Here is a 21,520-nt window from a genome sequence, read left to right as displayed (position 1 = left end):
TAGAATACTGTCCTAATGCCAACTTTGAATGAGATCAGTTCAAGCATGTCTGAGTTATGGCTGCCAGGCAGCATTATTGGATCGTATCACAACAACAATGGATATGCACATGTATGTCATAGAACACTGTCCTAATACCAACTTTGAATGAGATCTGTTCAAGCATGTCTGAGTTATGGCTTTAGACAGGGAAAATTTGCAAACAAAATGGCTGCTAGGCGGCCATATTGAATTGTATCATGAAACAAATTGACATGCATATGTATGCCATTGTATGTTGCCCCTTTACCATGTTTGAAAAAAATCGGTCCAGGTATCTCCAAGAAACGGCTCTGGACGCACGCACGGACACACGGACGCACGGAACCCAATCCATAAGTCCCCGTTCCGGACTTCGTCTGGTGGGGACTAAAAAGAGAACTACCATATACCGAAATAACTCTTTACTAGTTTTCCTTTACTTACTATCCTAATTTGTCAAAGACTATCGTTGCATGTTCCATATCAGTGGAAGTACATGGCCCAGTGTGAACACTATCAACAAAAATACTGTTGAAAAACTGTTGTTTCCTTGAACAGTAAGAACAGTTTGTCGCTAAAATCAACTCTACAGGCCTACCATTGTAGTGTTCGCTATTCACCTTTTTGAAATCTTTCGTTTCAGCACTGTAACTTTATGCATCAGGATTCTTTATGAAAGCAAGCACGCATTTACTATATTTGGGCATAGCTGCAATAATTGTAGCGTTTGATATGATTTTGAGGGCTTTTTCATCTGTTTTTGTGTTTTTTCGTTCCGATGTTTAACCTGAATCAAACGCTACAATTCCTCTAACGCAAATGCAAATAGATGGAACCGATTCAGATCTGAAACGCAAAGTTGGGCAGATTTTTCTGCTCAATTACACCTTACCTGGCAAAATATCGGACATTTCCTAACGCCAACATTAATTATGGAGCCTTCAAGACCCAAGAAGTGTTCAGAGGTACCCCAATTCCATCAAAATCAGCAAATGTAGCAATGCATGCAGCATTTTGAAACGGGCAGTACGCTGACACCTCACTCACGTTTTCAATGTGGTCTCGTCTATTTGCATTTGCATTAGAGGAATTGTAGCGTTTGATTTGGGTAAATAGTCGGAACGAAAAAACACAAAAACAGACGAAAAAGCCCTCAAAATCACATCAAACGCTACAATTATTGCAGCTAACTTGGGCATGGAGAGGTATTAATTACAATCCATGTTTACCTCAAGATAGTGTTGATTACTACACAAACTTTCATGGATTTATGTACCTGTAATTGAACAATTAAGTGTGATTGGCAGGCATTTTAATCCCAGGTTTCAATAGTAATGGCATTATTATCACTTGTAACAAACAAATCCAGTCTGATGATGTTTTATCCAAATTTATCTCTACAATGTTTAAGTATCACCTGTCTGTGACAACACACGCATTCCATGGACATTCACAAGTCCATACAAAGGAAATTTATTATGAAAATCACCAGGTGCTCATTATTATGATAGTTTTTCAGAGAGGAATCCCTCCATTGTTAACGCTATGCATTCAAATTTGACAATAACCCCCATGAAGCTTGGGGGCCTTTTATAGCTGCCATTCCAATACCAACAGAATGCAAGCTTCAAATGTCAGATAATTTGGTACATATAGCAACCGTGACATTGTATTTCCAAGAAGAAAAATGTAGTACGAGTTGTTATATCAATCATAATTCTCAGATAAATAGCCAATTTTCATCCATATGGCCACTTTATATATTATAAAACTAAAAGCTACATCAATAAGCTTGATATTCTACATAACCAGCTTCAGGCACTGCTATTATCCACTCCAGGTAATCTAACCACATACAACAATAATTTTACTTTTTATTTATCTTAGTTTAGTGATAGCTTTCTTTCCACTGTAGTAATGAAAAATCCAATAAATGACTTACTTTGGGAACAATCTTGGCCACTGAATCCTGGGGGACAAGTACAGAAATAGGTACCGACACTATTTGTGCATTCACCATTATTCTTACATGGGGATATGGTAAGACATTCATTGACATCTGTGTACAGAAAAGAATAAATTAAATTCCTTACTTCTACTCTCTAGAAAATAAAGTGCATTGAGCCTAAACCTCATTTATATTATTACAGTATTGAAATCAAACAATTCACTGACGGGTACAATATGACTACAGTTTTTTAGTTTTAATATCTCTCCAAACTTTGCCATATGAAAGCCTGTTCCTGATCCTTTTCAAATAACAAAGATAACTTGGTGGGGGAGGGGAAGGGCAAGGGGATCATCTTTCCAAGGAAATTGATAAATAAATGTTTCTTTTTCCACAGAGTTAAAACTGTGTTTTGTGACCATATTTACAGTGGCCTGCAAATGACATCACAAACTCTATTGTTTTGAGCAAAACTTTTTTTCCACGAACAAACTATTGATATTTTGAACGAAATATGTTTTTCAAGAGCAAACCTGTGATACTTTGAACAAAACTTTTGTTTCCATTTTTAATTCTTGAAAGGAGGCTTTTATTTTTCATGAGTAAACTTTTAATACTTCTCCCAAAACTTTAAGAACAAACTTTTAATTCTTTACAGGAAACTTTTATTTTTGTAGTGTATTTTTTTAATATTTTGCACAAAAATTGTATATCCAAAGAACAAACTTTTTAATAGTTTGAATGAACCTTTTGTTTCCCCAAGAATAAACCTTTAAACTTTTATTTATGAAGAGCAAATTTTTTATCCTTTAAAGGAAACTTTTATTTTTATAGTGTATACCTTTCATACTTTCCAAGAAAATGTTAATTTTTCAAGGGCAAACTGTTGTTTTCCAACAGCAAACCTTATTTATTAAGTTGCTAATCGATCTTTAATTGTTAAATAAATCTGAAATTCCAATTCAAAACTAAATTCGATGGAATTTGTTGCTTTTAATTTCGATATGTACAACTCTCTGCCTTAGAGCTGCAATTTAGTTTCACTGAAAAATCTTTTTCGGTGAGGGTGAAACTATTTTGCATACAAACTTTCTCTTGACATGACAAAATACCCCTTTCCATGCCAAAATACTTTGAATTAAACTTCTAACAAATAAAGTTTGTTCTCGGAAAATAAAAGTTCCCTTTGAAGAATTAAAGGTGTGTTCTTGGAAAATAAAAGTTTCGGACAAAAGTTTAATAGTTTCTTTTAAACAATTAAAAGTATCCTCTTGAAAAAAAAAGTTTCCTTTAAAGAATTAATTGTTTATTCTTGGAATTAAAAGTTTAGTACAAAGTATAAAATGTTTTATCTCAAAAAGTAAAGTTTCCTTTAAAGAATTAAAAGTTTATTCTTGGAAAATGAAAGTTTAATACAGGTATAAAATGTTTACTCTCGAAAAATAGAGTTTCCTTTAAAGAATTAAAAGTGTGTTCTTGGTAAATAAAAGTTTTGTAAAAAGTATAAAAAATTTGCTCTTGAAAGTAAAGTTTCCTTTAAAGAATTAAAAGTTTACTCTCAAAAATAAAGTTAAAAATAAATAATAATAATAATAATAAATAAAATAAATAATAAATATAATAAATAAAAATAAAATAAAATAAAGTTTCCTTGAGTTAATTCTTGGAAAATAAATGTTTGGTACAGAGTATAAAAAGTTTACTCTTGAAAAATAAAGTTTTCTATAAAGAATTAAAAGTCTACTCTTAGAAAATAAAAGTTTCATACGAAGTATAAAATGTTTATATATATACTCGATAAATAAAAGTGTTATTTTAAGCAATATGGTTTGTGGTGTCATTTGTGGGCCACTGTACACATTAGATTGTTACAGGGCTTACACTTTGACCTCTATCTTTCGATTTCATTTTTAGTTAGTTTGTATCGTTTTAAAATAAAATCTTTTTTTTTTGTTTAAGGGTTTGACTTTCCTTCAACAAAGGAACTGCTACAGCAGAAGTTTTGAATTTTTCTCTCTTTTTTTTAATGAATGACACAAACTTCTGACTTTCGTACATATTGCAGTTAAATGCAAAAGATTTACACAAAAAATTATAACTTACCATCTGTGCAATGCTGTCCAGTCCATGCTGGTGTACACTGACAAATATTACCAACTTGAGTACCGCCATTGTCACAGATTCCACCTGATAAGAGAGATGAACAACAGTATTGTATAAACAAGAGATGGTTGGAAATGACTGTCATCTTTACATGTCAAACAATGGAACTTTGTAGAGTTCAGCTTTCATTTTAATTATACATATTATTTCTATCAGTGCCAGAAAATGAATTCTCATTATATCTATCTATCTACCTACCAATCTGTCTATATATTTATCTATCTATCTACCAATATCTCTGTCTGTCTATCTGTCTGTCTGTCTGTCTGTCTGTCGCTCTGTTTATCTACCCATCCATCCATCTACCTACCAATCTGGCTATCTATCTATTTATCTGTCTGTCTGTCTGTCTGTCTGTCTGTCGCTGTCTATCTATCTATCTATCTATCTATCTATCTATCTATCTATCTATCTATCTATCTATCTACCTACTATCTTTGTCTGCCTGTCTATCTACATCTGTCTGTTTATAATATACTATATTAAAAGGTACAATTTCCTGAAATTCAAATTTGTTCATATGAAAGTTTGTTTTCGACCTTTGTTATTTAAAAGAAATTGTGGGTTCACATTCTTATTTTCAAGGAAATTGACAATCTTTTGTTTTCTAATTAGAGTAATGTACATTGGCGGGACAGGCTAAACCGTGTTCATTGTTCTAGGCATGCAACGTTCTGTGTTCTACATTCTATGTTCAGTGTTTTCTGACCTATGTTCTATGTTCTGTATTCACAATATTGCTTATATATATGTTTATCTGCTTGCCCAACCAGCCCTGTTGTTACCTTTACCTTATATGCCATCATTTGGCAGTTGCTATAGGCATGGTCTAGTTGGTAGGGATATTTACATTCACTTTTTGGATGTTTATCCACTTGTCTATCACATCCCTGTCGTTATCTTTGTGATATGCACTATCATTTGGCTATTGTTATGGCTGTGGTCTTGCTGCTATGCATATTTGCATACCCTTTTTGAATGTCTGTTTACATGTATATTCATTCCTTTTGTTACCTTTGCAATAGACACCATCATTTGGCTATTGCTATGGGTGTGGTCTTGTTGCTAGGGATATCTGCATACCCTTTTTTCCTTCCATAAGGATGGATATATATTAGGGATGAAAAGTCTGTGTGCCTGTGTGTGTGTGTGTGTGTGTGTGTGTGTGTGTGTGTCTGTCTTTCTATCACCATTTTCTAAAAAACGGCTGGCTCAATTCAAACAAAATTTGGTACACATGTTCTGTACGGTAACGGCAAGAACTGATTAGGTTTTGATAAACATTCCATGAATGTTAGTGAGCAATTTGCGTAATTAATGGCTTTCAATAATCAGGCTATATCTAAAGAATGCACACTTCAAATTCAATATAATTTGATGCATACATTTGCGATACCACAGCACATCTGTCCTGAAAATATTATTGATGTAGCTTTTAGATTTAATAAGTTACTGGCATATTTTGGTAATTAGATCTGTATGCCACAAAAAAAGTTGTTTTTTCTGGTCAGGAAACGTTGTCTAAAGTGGTGTGATGATGTGAATATTGTTTTAACTGTTCATGATTAGATCTGCAGTTGTCTTCCCTAAAGTAGGAATTAATGTAGGGGGAGTTATTTTGTGTTTTCCATTGGATCTGCAGTCTGCATTGGCTGGACAAACACGAGAAAAAAAAAGGATCTAAGCGGGGTATTTAAAGTGATGCACACTGGACAGAAACAATTCTTTTTTTTCTTGGCCTTTAATAAAAACTCTTACCGTGAGATCTATGCTACAATGTTCTATAAAAGCTTCGCATTATTACATGCTGTAGTTGGCCGTCAGATTGCATCTGCAGGCAATCATGCTAGAGAATTCACCTACATAACTTCATATGATCTCTTCACTATTTCAAAATACCCCATGCCAAAGACTGTGAAGCACATCTGTACAGTTTTTAAAAAATGTTTATCCATATGCAAGTCCATGCTAACAATAGGTGTTCATTTGCTGAATGACCATCCAACCATGTTGCTATCTTTGCGATATATGCGATCAATTGGTTGTTGCTATGGGCGTGGTCATGTTGCTAGAGATACTTGCATACATATTTGAATGTTTTTGTTCACTTGTGTATGAATTCCTGATATTATCTTTGCAATATATGTGGTCATTTGGCTGTTACTATGAGCGTGGTCTTGTTGCTAGGTACATTTGCATACTTTTAAATGTTTATTCATTTGTCTATTCCTCTTTTTATCTTCACAATATATGTCATCATTTGCCTGTTGCTATGGGCGTGGTCTTGTTGCAAGGCAAATTTGCACACATTTTTAAAATCTTTGTTCACTTGTCTTTCAATTCCTGTTATCTTTGCAATATATGTGATTATTTGGCTGTTGCTATGGGCGTCGTCTTGTTGCTAGGCAAATTTGCATATATTTTGAATGTTTATTCAATTGTCTATTAATCCCCGTTACCATCACAATATATGTGACCATTTGACTGTTGTTATGGGCGTGGTGTTGTTGCTAGGCATATTTGCATACATTTTTTGAATGTTTATTCATTTGTTTTTCAATTCCTATTATCTTTGCAATATAGTACAATATACATGATTATTTGGCTGTTGCTAGGCAAATTTACACACATTTTTGGAATGTTTATTCAGTTGTCTATTAATCCGTTATCTTTGCAATATATGTAATCATTTGTATACACTTTTTGCATAATGCATTTGAACAATTTCCCAACTAGACACCAGAAGTAACATGACCACCAAATATCAAAGCAATCAGTCAGCAGTTTTTGACTTTAAGAGACAGACAGACAGACATACTTTGCCATGCTTATAGCAAAATTGAAAATCTTGTTTTTACTTTGTTCGATACTCCCACGTAGGAAGTTGCTGTTGAAAAATGTGTCAATGCCAGTCAATTCTATAAATATAGGCATCCACAGGTGACATTCTAAATTTACTGTTATATAAACAATGAAATTTTCTGGCATTTTACCGGCAATTTTGAAGGTTGCACTTGCAAGTATTTTATATGTTGCAGTGTAGACGAAACATCCTGAATGACATATTCTGACTCCAATGTATCAAAACATATGAAGACATACAACATTGTTGACTTAGTTTTGATTGACACTCCCATAAGATAACAATGGACAACCATTCACGTGAGCAGTGTATACAAATTTGATAGGTTTGTTGTTGTACATGACTATGTCGGCAAACCTTCCATTTTGACACAATTTTGTCCTTTTCTGGTTTTTCATTGGCTACTCCCTTTTGCCCCTGACATTGGTGATTTTAAAGATTTTAGTTCAATGTCTCTCCTCAAATCACGACAGTTTGACAGAGTACCTACACAGCGGTGAACCGCCTGTTCCAGTGTGAGTAACCACCTGTTCCAGTGTGAGTAACTGACATATAACTAATTTCTTTTCTCTCCAGCTACTAAGCCAGGTATGAGTGATGGAAATGATGAACAACCCACTAATCGCAACAAGAGAACAAGCGATATTTCAAATATGGTGACTTGAAAAGTTCAATTGTCAGTATGGAAAATTTAAAGATGTAAAATTGGCACGATGGCTTGAACAATAGTGGATGAACACCCATACTAGTGAAGACAGCAAGTACCTAATAGATGGAAGTATATACAAAGTATGGTGTCGATATTGTAAATTTTCAAAAAAGAAGTCTGATTTCGCTTTGAAACAGAAAAAACTGGTTGAAAAACAAACTTTAATGGAACATTCCATTTCAGTGACACACATTCAAGCGAATTCAAAGACATAACAATAGCAAAACCATCGGTGGCCAGTCCCATGGTGAAAGCCCTTGGTATAACTAGTACTTTAAAGGGTGATAACAAAATAGCAGAAATGAAAATAAAGATAAACATTGCCTACCTGATAGCCAAACAAGAACTGCCATTTTCAGTATTTTCGAGTTATTGCTACTGCTCAGAAAAAATACTGCCAATGGCGTTGTAGCACAACTGTACAGTTTTTAAAAAATGTTTATCCATATGCTAGTCCATGCTAACAATAGGTGTTCCTTTGCTGAATGACTATCCAGTTGCCTATCCAACCATGTTGCTATCTTTGTGATATACGCGATCAATTGGCTGTTGCTATGGGTGTGGTCATGTTGCTAGATATATTTGCATATATTTTTGAATGTTTTTGTTCACTTTTGTATTCCTGATATTATCTTTACAATACACATGATCCTTTGGCTGTTGCTATGGGCATGGTCTTGTTACTAGGCACATTTGCATACATTTATTGAATGTTTATTCATTTGTCTTTCAATTCCTGATATCTTTGCAATATACGTGATTATTTGACTGTTGCTATGGGCGTGCTCTTGTTGCTAGGCAAATTTACATAATTTTTTTGAATGTTTATTAAATTGTCTATTAATCCATGTTGTTATCTTCGCAATATATGTGATCATTTGGCTGTTGCTATGGCGTGGTCTTGTTGCTAGGCAAATTTACATACATTTTTTGAATGTTTGTTCAATTGTCTATTAATCCCTGTTGTTATCTTTGTGAAATACATGACTTGACTTTAGCTGTTGCTATGGGCGTGGTCTTGTTGCTAGGGATATTTGCATACATTTTTGGATGTTTACTCACTTGCCTACCAGATGATGCTGTTATTTGACCAAAATATACCGCCATTCGGTTGTTGCTAAGGGCGTGGTCATGGTTGCTAGGGCCAATTGTGTCAAAATATTTTGAAGAAAATCTGTAGAATAACACTTCTAGAAACATCTCACCAAGTTTCAGTCTCATTGACCAAGTACTTTTTGAGATATAAATTTTTTACCCAAATTCACATTTTACACCTAATTTGCATATTACTGATGACATCATTATCAATCAAAAAATTTATAGAGCATCTGTATCCAATACAAAGTAGAGTTCTGAGGCGCTGTACAGTTAAATATTGAAAACTTTTGTGAACAAGTATGTTTTAAGGTTCTTCCTGAAGGCATTGACTGTGGGTGTCACAATTTTCATAAAATATCCTTTCCAAATTACATTAAATCTGGAGAATGCATAGCCTAATTATTGAAAATCATTAATCATGTAAAGGAGTCATTAAAACTAAAAGCTACATCACAAAGCTTTTTCGAATCTGTGTACTTTGTTATGCTTGATATATGTAGTAAATTACATTGAAAGTAAAAATGTGCATTCTTAAGATTTAGCCTAATTACTGAAATCGTTAATTATACAAATGAGTCATTAAAACTAAGTGTTAAATCAATAAGCTTTATGAGACGTGCACCCTGGTATCATGAATGCCTTTACCAAATTCCACAGAACTTGAAACTTGCACTCTTTATATATAGCTTAATTACGGAAAATCATTAATTATGCAAATGACTCAATAAAACTAAAAACTACATAAACAAGCTTTCAAGAACATGTGCCCCTTATTTTGTTTGAAGTACCAAATTCTGTTCAATTTGAAGCATGAATTCTTAAGATATAGCCTAATTACTGACAATCATTAATTATGCAAATGAGTCATTAAAACTACAATCTATATTATCAAACTTTATATGACACATGCACTTTATTATCAATATATGTACCAAATTATTAAATTTGAAGTGTGAATTCTTAAGATATAGCCAACTTGAAAATCTGTTAACTATGCAAATACATATTTATGCATTATGCATATGCAAATCTTTGCCACATATACCACCATTTGACTGTTGCTATGGTCTAATGGCTTAAATTGATAATTTTGCAAATGTGACATTAATAATCAAATGTCTACTAAAATTATAAGGCAGTCTGAAGGAGACAAATAATGAAATAATGAGTGCCATTAGAATTCAAATAGCAGTGTTTGAATTATTTTATTGTGACTACAGAACATGGAACATAGGTGGCAAAAATACAGAACATAGAATGCAGAATGCATTTAGTGTATCCTGTATTTGGCAGCCATATTGGATTCTAAAATGGCTTTTAGTTTTATAATGTTGATGTCATTTTGACCACTAAAGTGATTCTTTTTTTTGTCTTCAATTTGACCAAGATTAAGTTTGAGTTTCTTTGACAAAAGTAACACATGTTTTCAGATGGTTATTTTTGTGGTACATGCTATGTTAAATAAGTCATTGAGAATGACAAAGTCCCCGCTATGATTGGGTTTTAAGGAACTGGCAGTTTATGTTGTCATTTTCTTGATATCACTACTCTGATCACACAACAATACTTGTGAACCTAAATCAAACAGACTTAGATATGTTGTGTCTGTTCGTTGGACATGGAACATGCCTACTCATGTTGTGTCTCCTCATTGGACATGGGACATGCCTACTCTTCAAGATGATGTGATGGAATAAACCATTCAACAATAAAGGATGGGTCGGGTATGGGGGGGGGGGGGGCTGTTCAAGCATGTTATGGCTTTGGACATGAAAACTGCGCCAACAAAATCAGCCATATCGGATTGTATCAGGATGAAAATGGATATGCACAGTCATGTATGTCATAGAACACTGTTCTAATACCAACTTTGAATGAGATCTGTTCAAGCATGTCTGAGTTATGGCTTTGAACATGGAAAATTCACAAACAAAATGGCTGCCAGGCAGCCATATTGAATAGTATCACGACAAAAATGGATATGCACATGTATGTCACAGAACACTGTCCTAATACCAACTTTGAATGAGATCTGTTCAATGTCTGAGTTACGGCTTTGGACATGGAAAATTCGCAAACAAAATGGCTGCTAGGCAGCCTTATTGGGTCGTATCAAGATGAAAATGGATATGCACATGTATGTCATAGAACACTATCCTTAATACCAACTTTGAAAGAGATCTGTTCAAGCATGTCTGAGTTATGGCTTTAGACAGGGAAAATTTACAAACAAAATGGCTGCTAGGTGGCCATATTGGATTGTATCATGAAACAAATTGACGTGCATATGTATGCCATTGTATGTTGCCCCTTTACCAAGTTTGAAAAAAATCGGTCCAGGCATCTCCAAGAAACAGCTCCGGATGGATGGACAGCGGGGACTAATAAATCAGATATACATTGCTTTCATTATTACTTACCAAATTCACAGTTGTTACCGGTGATTCCTGATGGACAAATACACCGATAATTTCCTGGTGTGTTGATACATTCACCGTTATTTTGACATGGTCTTATTGTCATACATTCATCGATATCTTGTAAAAAACAAAAACAAAAACAAAAACAAACAATGAAAAATTGGCAAATATTTCAAAGTCTATATCCATTAAATCCAACATTAAAAAATCTTTATTTATACTGGATAGTTCTTTAAGCATATAAACACTTGTCTCCCAAGAAGTCCAGTGAGGGCCATCCCTCATGGGTTCAGTGTTAATGCAGAAGGAAACCGGAGTACCCGAGGAAAACCTGTGTTGTTTGTTAGAGTCAAACTGAATGACACTCTTCTTACTTACAGGGTGGTAAATTTAATTGAACCCTGAATGGGGATCAAACCCCGACTGCAGTGGTAAGAGGTTTAACCACTCGGCCAACGACAACCATGTACAACATTGTATTGAAAGATTTTCCCTGTCATAGAAGTACAATGTAATTAATCTACTCAATGTGTCTTCCATGCCAATTTATAGTGTCACTGACATACACCAATTTATAGTGTCACTGACATACAAATTCATCATTTCACATCAACATTAAGTGTGTCCCGGTACTTTCATAGATTTGCAGAACGTGATTCACAAGGAAACACTTTATTTTTTCATCATTTTGAGCCACAACACAATTTTTGTGTCATGTATTCTTATAATTTTCACATCATGGTGGCAAAGTGGGAGATGAACCATAAACTCCAAAATATTCAATATATAACATGGAACTTGGAATTCATAGTTTGACATTAAACTTCATTTTGTATTTAAAAATTCTGAATTCTAAAAATGCAATTTTGAAATTTAAGTTTAACATGGAAAATGGAATGTTGATTTGTGTCAAACTACCTTGTTCACAGAAGACACCTTCCCATTCTCCAATACAGTTACAGTAGAAACCTCCACTGGGTTCTTCAGTACAGACACCATCATTAAGACAAGGTGATGATTCACACTCATTGATGTCTACAAAATATCAAACACAATTTGTTTTATTTAGGATTACATTTGTACATTTGTGGTCACAGTTTAGGACAAAAAAACACCTTGTATGTGAGAGCATTATCAATTGCAAGCAGACATTTTCACTTAATTCTTACTTGCAAAAATCTTATTTAGCACTACAAGCATTCAATTCTTATAGAGAATTCAACATTTGTGTGTGCATGTGTGTGTGTACATATGTATGAGAGTGTGTGTGTGTGCAACATTTATGAGTGTGAATGTAAGTGAATATTATGGTATATATATGCATAACTTGGAACATTGTATGCATGCCATGGCAAGTCAGCTATACCATCATTTTGTCTGCTTGTATATACCTCTGCAGGGCATCATGTTAAATCCTTATATCTTTCCATGCAACTACATGGGCAGGTTGAATGCTTAGCAGAGGTCATAAGTTCATTCTCATTCATAATAGTAGCTATTTCTGAAAATCAACATTTTACCATTTTGGGTAATTTTCACATTTTTTCCTACATTTCTATCCTACAACTGTTGTAATTTTAAAAATACCGCCAATGGCTTTGTAGCACAACTGTACAGTTTCTAAAATGTTTATCCATATGGTAGTCCATGCTAACAATAAGTGGTCATTTGTTAAATGATTATTCAGTTGCCTATTACCATGTTGCCATCTTTACGATATATGCTATCATTTGGATGTTGCTATGGGCGTGGTCATGTTGTTAGATATATTTGCATACATTTTTGTATGTTTTTGTTCACTTGTGTATGAATTCCTGATATCATCTTTGCAATATACATGATTATTTGGCTGTTGCTATGGCGTGGTCTTGTTGCTAGGCATATTTACATACAGTTTTTGAATGTTTATTCAATTATCTATTAATCACCATTGTTATCTTTGCAATATATGTGATCATTTGGCTGTTGCTATGGGTGTGGTCTTGTTGCTAGGCACATTTGCATACATTTTTTGAATGTTTATTCATTTGTCTTTCTATTCCTCTTGTTATCTTTGCAATATAGGTGATTATTTGGCTGTTGCTATGGGAGTGGTCTTGTTGCTAGGCAAATTAACATACATTTTTTGAATGTTTATTCAATTGTCTATTAATCCTTGTTATCTTTGTGAAATACACGACCATTTGGCTGTTGCTATGGGCGTGGTCATGGTTGCTAGGGATTTTGCATACATTTTTGAATGTTTACTTATTTGCCTACCAGATGATGTTGTTATTTGACCAAAATATACTGCCATTTGATTGTTGCTAAGGGCGTGGTCATGGTCGCTAGGGCCAATTTTGTCAAAATGTTTTGAGGAAAATCTGCATAATAACACTTTCAGAAACATCTCACCAAGTTTCAGACTCAGTGACCAAGTACTTTTTGAGATATAAGTTTTTGACCAAAAATGAACATTTTTACACCTAATTTGCATATCACTCATGGAATCATTGTATGTTTAATATTTCTTCGTCCATACATCCCTAGATACATTCCCATTAAATTTCAGCCCAATCTGCTCAGTACTTTTGGATTTTTAACCAAAAAGACACATTTTTAGCCCCAATTTGCATATCACTGATGGAATCATCATGTCATGAACAAATCTTACTTTACACCCCCTTAAGAATGTTCCCACCACATTTCGCACCAATCTGCCCAATAGTTTCTGAGTTTAAGTTTTTTGACCAAAAATCACATTTTTTGACCCAAATCACACATCTGTGATGCGATCATTTTGATTTGAAAAATTTCCCAACTAGACACCCAAGGTAATGGACCCACCAAATATCATGGCAGTTGGTTCAGCGGTTTTTGACTTTAAGTTGTTTACACATACACACATCCACACACACACACACACACACACACATCCACACACACACACACACACACACACACACACACACACACACAGAGAGACAGACAGACAGACAGACAGACAGACACCGGGCGATCCCTATAGCACTACTGAACCTCAGTTCAGTTGTGCTAATAAAATGACATTTTTAGTCATATTTGACTTCTTTTTTCCAATTCCCTTAAAAATAATGTATCAGTTTGCCTATGTCCATGTCATCCTGGCTTACATATCTGCAGTACAGTACTGTCCAGTCCATCCTGGCTTACATATCTGTAGTACAGTACTGTCCATGTCATCCTGGCTTACATACCTGTAGTACAGTACTGTCCAGGCCACTCTGGCTTACATACCTGAAGTACAGTACTGTCCAGTCCATCCTGGCTTACATACCTGTAGTAAAGTACTGTCCAGGCCACTCTGGCTTACATACCTGAAGTACAGTACTGTCCAGTCCATCCTGGCTTACATACCTGAAGTACAGTACTGTCCAGTCCATCCTGGCTTACATACCTGTAGTACAGTACTGTCCAGGCCACTCTGGCTTACATACCTGAAGTACAGTACTACTGTCCAGTCCATCCTGGCTTACATACCCATAGTAAAGTACTGTCCAGTCCATCCTGGCTTACATACCTGTAGTAAAGTACTGTCCAGGCCACTCTGGCTTACATACCTGTAGTACAGTACTGTCCAGTCCATCCTGGCTTACATACCTGTAGTACAGTACTGTCCAGGCCACTCTGGCTTACATACCTGTAGTGCAGTACTGTCCATGTCATCCTGGCTTACATACCTGTAGTACAGTACTGTCCAGGCCACTCTGGCTTACATACCTGAAGTACAGTACTGTCCAGTCCATCCTGGCTTACATACCTGTAGTACAGTACTGTCCAGGCCACTCTGGCTTATATACCTGAAGTACAGTACTGTCCAGTCCATCCTGGCTTACATACCCATAGTAAAGTACTGTCCAGGCCACTCTGGCTTACATACCTGTAGTACAGTACTGTCCAGTCCATCCTGGCTTACATACCTGTAGTACAGTACTGTCCAGGCCACTCTGGCTTACATACCTGAAGTACAGTACTGTCCATGTCATCCTGGCTTACATACCTGTAGTACAGTACTGTCCAGGCCACTCTGGCTTACATACCTGTAGTACAGTACTGTCCAGTCCATCCTGGCTTACATATCTGTAGTACAGTACTGTCCATGTCATCCTGGCTTACATACCTGTAGTAACGTACTGTCCAGGCCACTCTGGCTTACATACCTGTAGTACAGTACTATCCATGTCATCCTGGTTTTCATACCTGTATTACAGTACTGTCCAGGCCTTCCTGGCTTACATGCCTGTAGTAAAGTACTGTCCAGTCCATCCTGGTTTACATACCTGAAGACACATTTGTTTTGTAAGCCTACGGTGTGGATTAACCATCAAGCGCCCCTGAACAGAACTTTGCCTGGATTTTGGCGCTCTACAAATTATTTTGATTGATTGATTGATTGATACCTGTATTACAGTACTGTCCAGGCCATCCTGGCTTACAACCCATAGTACAGTACTGTCTAGTCCATCCTGGCTTACATACCTGTAGCAAAGTACTGTCCAGGCCACTCTGGTTTACATACCTGTAGTACAGTACTGTCCAGTCCATCCCGGCTTACATATACATGTTACTCCATTGTTCTGTGCAATACAAGTACCACCATTATCACATGGTGCACTGTTGCATGTCACCACTCCAGTCGCTGAAGGACAAAATAGATATAGATTTTGACTACAATCTATCATGTATTATGCCTATAGCACTATTGAACCTTATCAGTTCAGTTGTGCTAATAAAACTGATCACTAACTGACAAGTATAATAAACTTTCATTTGACCATGCATATCCACAGTAAGAACTTCTGCTGAACAATGAATGGGCAAGGAACAAGATTTATCTGTGGTTCTCTGCAATCATATGTATTTATAATAAGATACAATATCTTGTTCCACTCATACCAGCCAGCATCGACATCTATACTCAAGGTAGCATTTTGAAACAATATCTGGTTGCACCCAATGATAATATAGTTATGCAGCAAAAGGTGTTAAAATAACCATGACATCTGACTTCTATGTGCTTAGTAATGATGAGTATCTCATCAAACATACAATTCCACCAATGTCTGGTATCTTACCACGTACAAACATCATAAAAATAATCACCATGACAACAATTATTCCAATCACCAGACACATAAACTGTTGTGTTTATTTGATTTCATACTGGCCTCTATTTGAACTTCTAATCACTAGTTCAAAGTATAGCCTTAAATCTTAACATCTTGGCCATTAATGTCTTTATTTCTTGGAATGGTGTTCTCCTTTTAATACTTATAAAATGTCACAAGTATACAGCCATATAGTATGTGGCAATTTCACAGATTTTATAAGAAGTGTTGATGACCAAAGTTTTCACTCACGTGTTTCACAGTTTGTTCCTGTCCATCCTGGCTGGCATTGGCAAGAATAGACTCCTAAAAGTTCTGTGCATATGCCTTGATTCTGGCAAGGGTTAGGATAACATACATCTATACAAAGAAAATATACAAAGCTCTTTAGCACAATCAAAGTTCTACAATTGCTGGTATGCATACATAATGTGGAATCCTAACCTAAAATATAGTCTATCAGCTAGCCCTCGGATGTTCTTCCGATAAAATACGACACACCGCCGAACAACGCTATCGAGGATGGAACATCCGAGGTCTAGCGAATGTCATCAGGATATAAATAACTGCCAATCAGAGAACCGTATTAGCGACAAGCACAAACAGAGGACAATAGCTAAATTTTCATGCATATTCATCTTAAGGAGGGGCTTGTATAAATAACCACCAATGCGTTAACTGAAATGTGTGAATGACAACGTCTACACACTCATCAAACTCACAATTACCATAAACCGATAAGCCATAGTAATGACATAAATGTGTTTGTCAACACTTGCATGCAGAGATTCCCCGAGGTCATAGGTTATTGAATATATTAAAGTATATATATATGCATAGATGGCCCAACCCCCCGCTCAATGTAATCTCAATGGAATGTCCGGTCTGAAAATGACATTCGCTAGACTGTTCGGGCAGGCCCTCACATGCGAACTTCGTTCGCTTATAGTTATAGCATCGAAAGAAAGCCCGGACGTCTAGCAGCAAGACTACCTAAAATAGGTCTTTAAAGGTGATTCAAAATACTCACATTCACTATTACTACTTTGCTAGACAACATATTTGTGAAACGCATTCTGGTTTTAAAAAATTGAAAATGACATAGTCCCCGCTATGATTGGGTTTTAAGGAACTGGCAGTTTATGTTGTCATTTTCAAACCTGGTTAATGTTGTTTGGCCTCATATGGTTGTTTTTGATATCACTACTCTGTTCAAGCATATCTGAGTAATGGCTTTGGACATGAAAACTGCACCAACAAAATGGCTGCCAGGCAGCCATATCGGATTGTATCACGATGAAAATGGATATGCACATGTATGTCATAGAACACTGTGCTATAATACCAACTTTGAATGAGATCTGTTCAAGCATGTCTGAGTTATGGCTTTGGACAGGGAAAATTCGCAAACAAAATGGCTGCCAGGCAGCCATATTGGATCGTATCACAACAACAATGATTGCTGAATGACTATCCAGTTGCCTATCCAACCATGTTGTTATCTTTGCAATATATGCAACCATTTGGTTGTTGTTATGGGTGTGGTCATGTTGCTGACATATTTGCATACATTTTGAATGTTTGTTCACTTGTCTATGAATCCCTGATGTTATCTTTGCAATATATATGATCATTTGGCTGTTGCTATGGGCGTGGTCTTGTTGCTAAGTACATCTGCATACATTTTAAAAATATTTATTCATTTGTCTATTAATTAATTCCTGTTGTTATCTTCGCACTACATGTGATTGTTTGGCTGTTACTATGGACGGGTCTTATTTGCTAGACAAATTTACATAAATTTATGAATGTTTATTCACTTGTCTATTAATCCCTGTTGTTACCTTTGTGAAATACATGACCGTCTGGCTGTTGCTATGGGTGTGGTCATAGTTGCTAGGCATATTTGCATACATTTTCGAATGTTTACTCACTTGCCTACCAGATGTTGTTATTTGACCAAAATATACTGCCATTTGGTTGTTGCTAAGGGCGGTCATGGTTGCAAGGGCCAATTGTGTCAAAATATTTTGAAAAAAATCTGCAGAATAACACTTCTAGAAACATCTCATCAAATTTCAATCTCATTGACCAAGTATTTTTTGAGATATACATTTATCACCAAAATTCATATTGCATATTACTGATGAGATCATTATATGCTTCATAAATTGTCATCTATACATCTCCAGATGCATCCCTATTAAATTTCAGCCCAATCTGCTGAGTAGTTTTGGAATTAAAGATTTTTGACAGAAAAAAACACATTTTTAGCTCTAATTTGCATATTACTGATGGAATCAGTATGTCATGACCAAATCTTAATACAATTACCACCAAGAACATTGTCCCCAAATTTCAGGCCAATCTGCTCAGTAGTTTTGGAGTTTAAATTTTTTGACCAAATATCACATTTTTCGACCCAAAACTCACATCTCTGATGCGATCATTTTGATTTGAACAATTTTTCAACAAGACACCCAAAGTAACATGACCACCAAATATCAAAGCAATCGGTTGAGCAGTTTTTGACTTTAAGTTGTTTACACACACACACACACACACACACACACACACACACACACACACACACATCCACACAGACAGACAGACACCTAGCGATGCCTATAGCACTACTGAACCTTATCAGTTCAGTTGTGCTAAAAAAACTATAATCTACACGACCTTTGTCGATGTTTACCCACAATACCTGACTATTGCCTGAGTCTGTGGGTTATACAAAAATTTATTAATTTGAAGTTTCTCAAAAATTTGTCTCCCATATTTTTGAAATGGACAAAATAAATGGAAATGGCTAGACTCAATATACATAAATAGTTGTAATTTTGGGGTGTTTCAGTCAATGAGTTTTATTTATGTGATTTTTAGCTCCCGTATAAGGAGGTAATGTCGTGCCAATGTCTGTCTGTCTAATCGGTCTGCAGAAATTTTGTTCCAATGATATCTCAAAAAGTACAGATTGAAGCAAATATTCTGCAATTTACTGTGTGGCATTGTCAGGCTGTAACTATAGTGCTGATTAGTTTTTGGTGGGGGTGGCTTGCATAATTAATGATAATTTGCATAATTAGTGATTTCACACGTGGGGGCTATGTATGCATAATGGTTGCACCAAATTCAATAAAACTTGCTACATCTACGGATCATACAAAGATATAAAAGCACTGAAAGACGTTAAGGTGGTGGTAAAGGCTTTGGGCATCAGTTGAATTTGTATATAAAAACTTCATAAAAACCTTGAAGCAGTCACTAGATACAATTTTTCACATGCAAAAAAAAATCCATTCATAATTATAGGCACTACACGCAGATTAAATATTGCAAACTTGGAGAGTTTTCTGGGTAGCTAGGGATTTGATACACCTTCTATGTAAAGTCTATAAGTCCTTCGAAACGATGGTGTAATAATACTTTGACGGCATTTGGACACAGCACTTTAAAACATTTGCAAATGAAACTGTGACTTTTTATTCTTTGTACAAACTGTTTTTTTGAATGCCTAAGGATTGTGCATTTATATGAACCTGTTTTAATCATAGTGTCTAAGATTTAATTCAGCTGTGCTAAAATCAGGCCTTGGTTGCTAAGCAACCTTAAACAGATGTTAATCTTTACGCCATTGACACTGACATTTGAAGTAGCCCATAGAAGATTTAATAATTTCATTGCATCAATAAAACAAAAATTTGTCATTTCCAGGCTGAAGTCAAAGCATTTTGTAATACAACAAATCACATTTTGAAACATAAAAATGCACATTTCTGATGCGATCATTTTCATTTGAACAATTTCCCAACTAGACACCCAAGGTAATGGACCCACCAAATATCATGGCAATCAGTTCAGTGGCTTTTGACTTTAAGTTGTTTACACACACACACACACACACACACACACACACACACACACACACACACACACACACACACACACACACACACACACAGAGAGAGAGACAGACAGACAGACAGACAGACAGATGCCGAGTGATGCCTATAGCACTACTGAACCTCAGTTCAGTTGTGCTAAAAAATCTGAATATTAACTAGGCTTATTGTGTGACATGCCGTCGCAAGGGTAACCATACAAGTTTTTGCTCCCTGCGATTTTCTGTTATGCAGATAAATACAAACAAACAAACACACAAACGCTACAGAAATCCATTCGGGTGTAGGACTACATGACAGAGCTATATTGCACTTTCTATATCACGTTGCTGTGGAACTGTCAAGGCCTTCCCAGTCAGGGATGTGTTCATGATATTCCCACAGGCTATCCCAGAGTCACCCAGGCCTGGCAAACATAGCACCTGCGGGCTCCGTGTGAGTAATTGTCCCCACCTTTTTGAGTCATTGCTCCAGGAGTCCCCCCAAATTTGCACTTGCCTTGTGAGTGAGACATGGCTGAGTGATACAGCCTACCCATCAAGTCTGTAGAACACTCACCCTGGGTTTGGGTCGGTCACAGAAAAGTCCCGGTTCAAGTGGGATTTGAACCCATGACCTCTGGTGCTGTCTTTCTTGGAATAGGCCATTATTGCCAAAGTTTGTTAATTATGCAAATGATCAATTAATTGACATCACTAAATTTCATTAAGAACTTTCATGTCTCAGACTGCATGATCAATATCTGTGGCAAGTTTCATCAAATAAGATAGAGAAGGTAAGAGTAAGCATGAAGGCTCTGTCTGAGTTCGCATCCAAGAAAAGTAGGGAAAAGTCATCGAGGACTCTGATACCTTTGTCAGAGAGAAACATGCTACAAGTTCATACAACACCAACAACAAGTTCTGGAACTTGAAGCGAAAGAGAAACTCTAACAATTAGTCCACAACCCAGTATGTGTTACATCAAACTCAGTTCAATACACGTAGTAAAATCATAATTTTGATTTGATAGTTTTGTACAAATAAACATGTCAAATTAGTTAGTTTTTGGTAGTCGTGTCTTTGCTGACATGACATACGTGTCCCTATCCATATATACATATCTGTAAATTGCTGTTGTTGACATTCATTTCACTCGAAATAACACGATAAAAACGTCTTGAATTTTTCTCGAATGTTAAGTCTAGAGTATCAAGTAGGTCTTAGACTTGGGTTCCGTTAAGTCTAGAGTATAAAGTACTGGAGTACCAAGTCTCTGACTTGGG

General features: G+C 35.8%; 1 protein-coding gene across 1 annotated transcript in view; it reads right to left on the bottom strand.

Annotated features, from left to right (window-relative positions):
* Positions 1-21,520, bottom strand: part of LOC144435554 (uncharacterized) — a 450,358-nt gene that overhangs the window by 36,508 nt on the left and 392,330 nt on the right. The window contains exons 203-208 of the mRNA XM_078124141.1: positions 16,601-16,708; positions 15,760-15,879; positions 12,141-12,257; positions 11,223-11,339; positions 4,073-4,156; positions 1,964-2,080 (exon numbers count right to left, since the gene is read on the bottom strand). Coding sequence (XP_077980267.1) covers positions 1,964-2,080; positions 4,073-4,156; positions 11,223-11,339; positions 12,141-12,257; positions 15,760-15,879; positions 16,601-16,708 — 663 coding nt within the window. The remainder of the gene's footprint in view (positions 1-1,963; positions 2,081-4,072; positions 4,157-11,222; positions 11,340-12,140; positions 12,258-15,759; positions 15,880-16,600; positions 16,709-21,520) is intronic.

Source organism: Glandiceps talaboti, chromosome 5 (assembly GCF_964340395.1).
Source record: "Glandiceps talaboti chromosome 5, keGlaTala1.1, whole genome shotgun sequence".
Classification (NCBI taxonomy): Eukaryota; Metazoa; Hemichordata; class Enteropneusta; family Spengelidae; genus Glandiceps; species Glandiceps talaboti.
The sequence above is the reverse complement of the archived record's forward strand: the minus strand, read 5'-3'. Positions and strand labels throughout refer to the sequence as shown.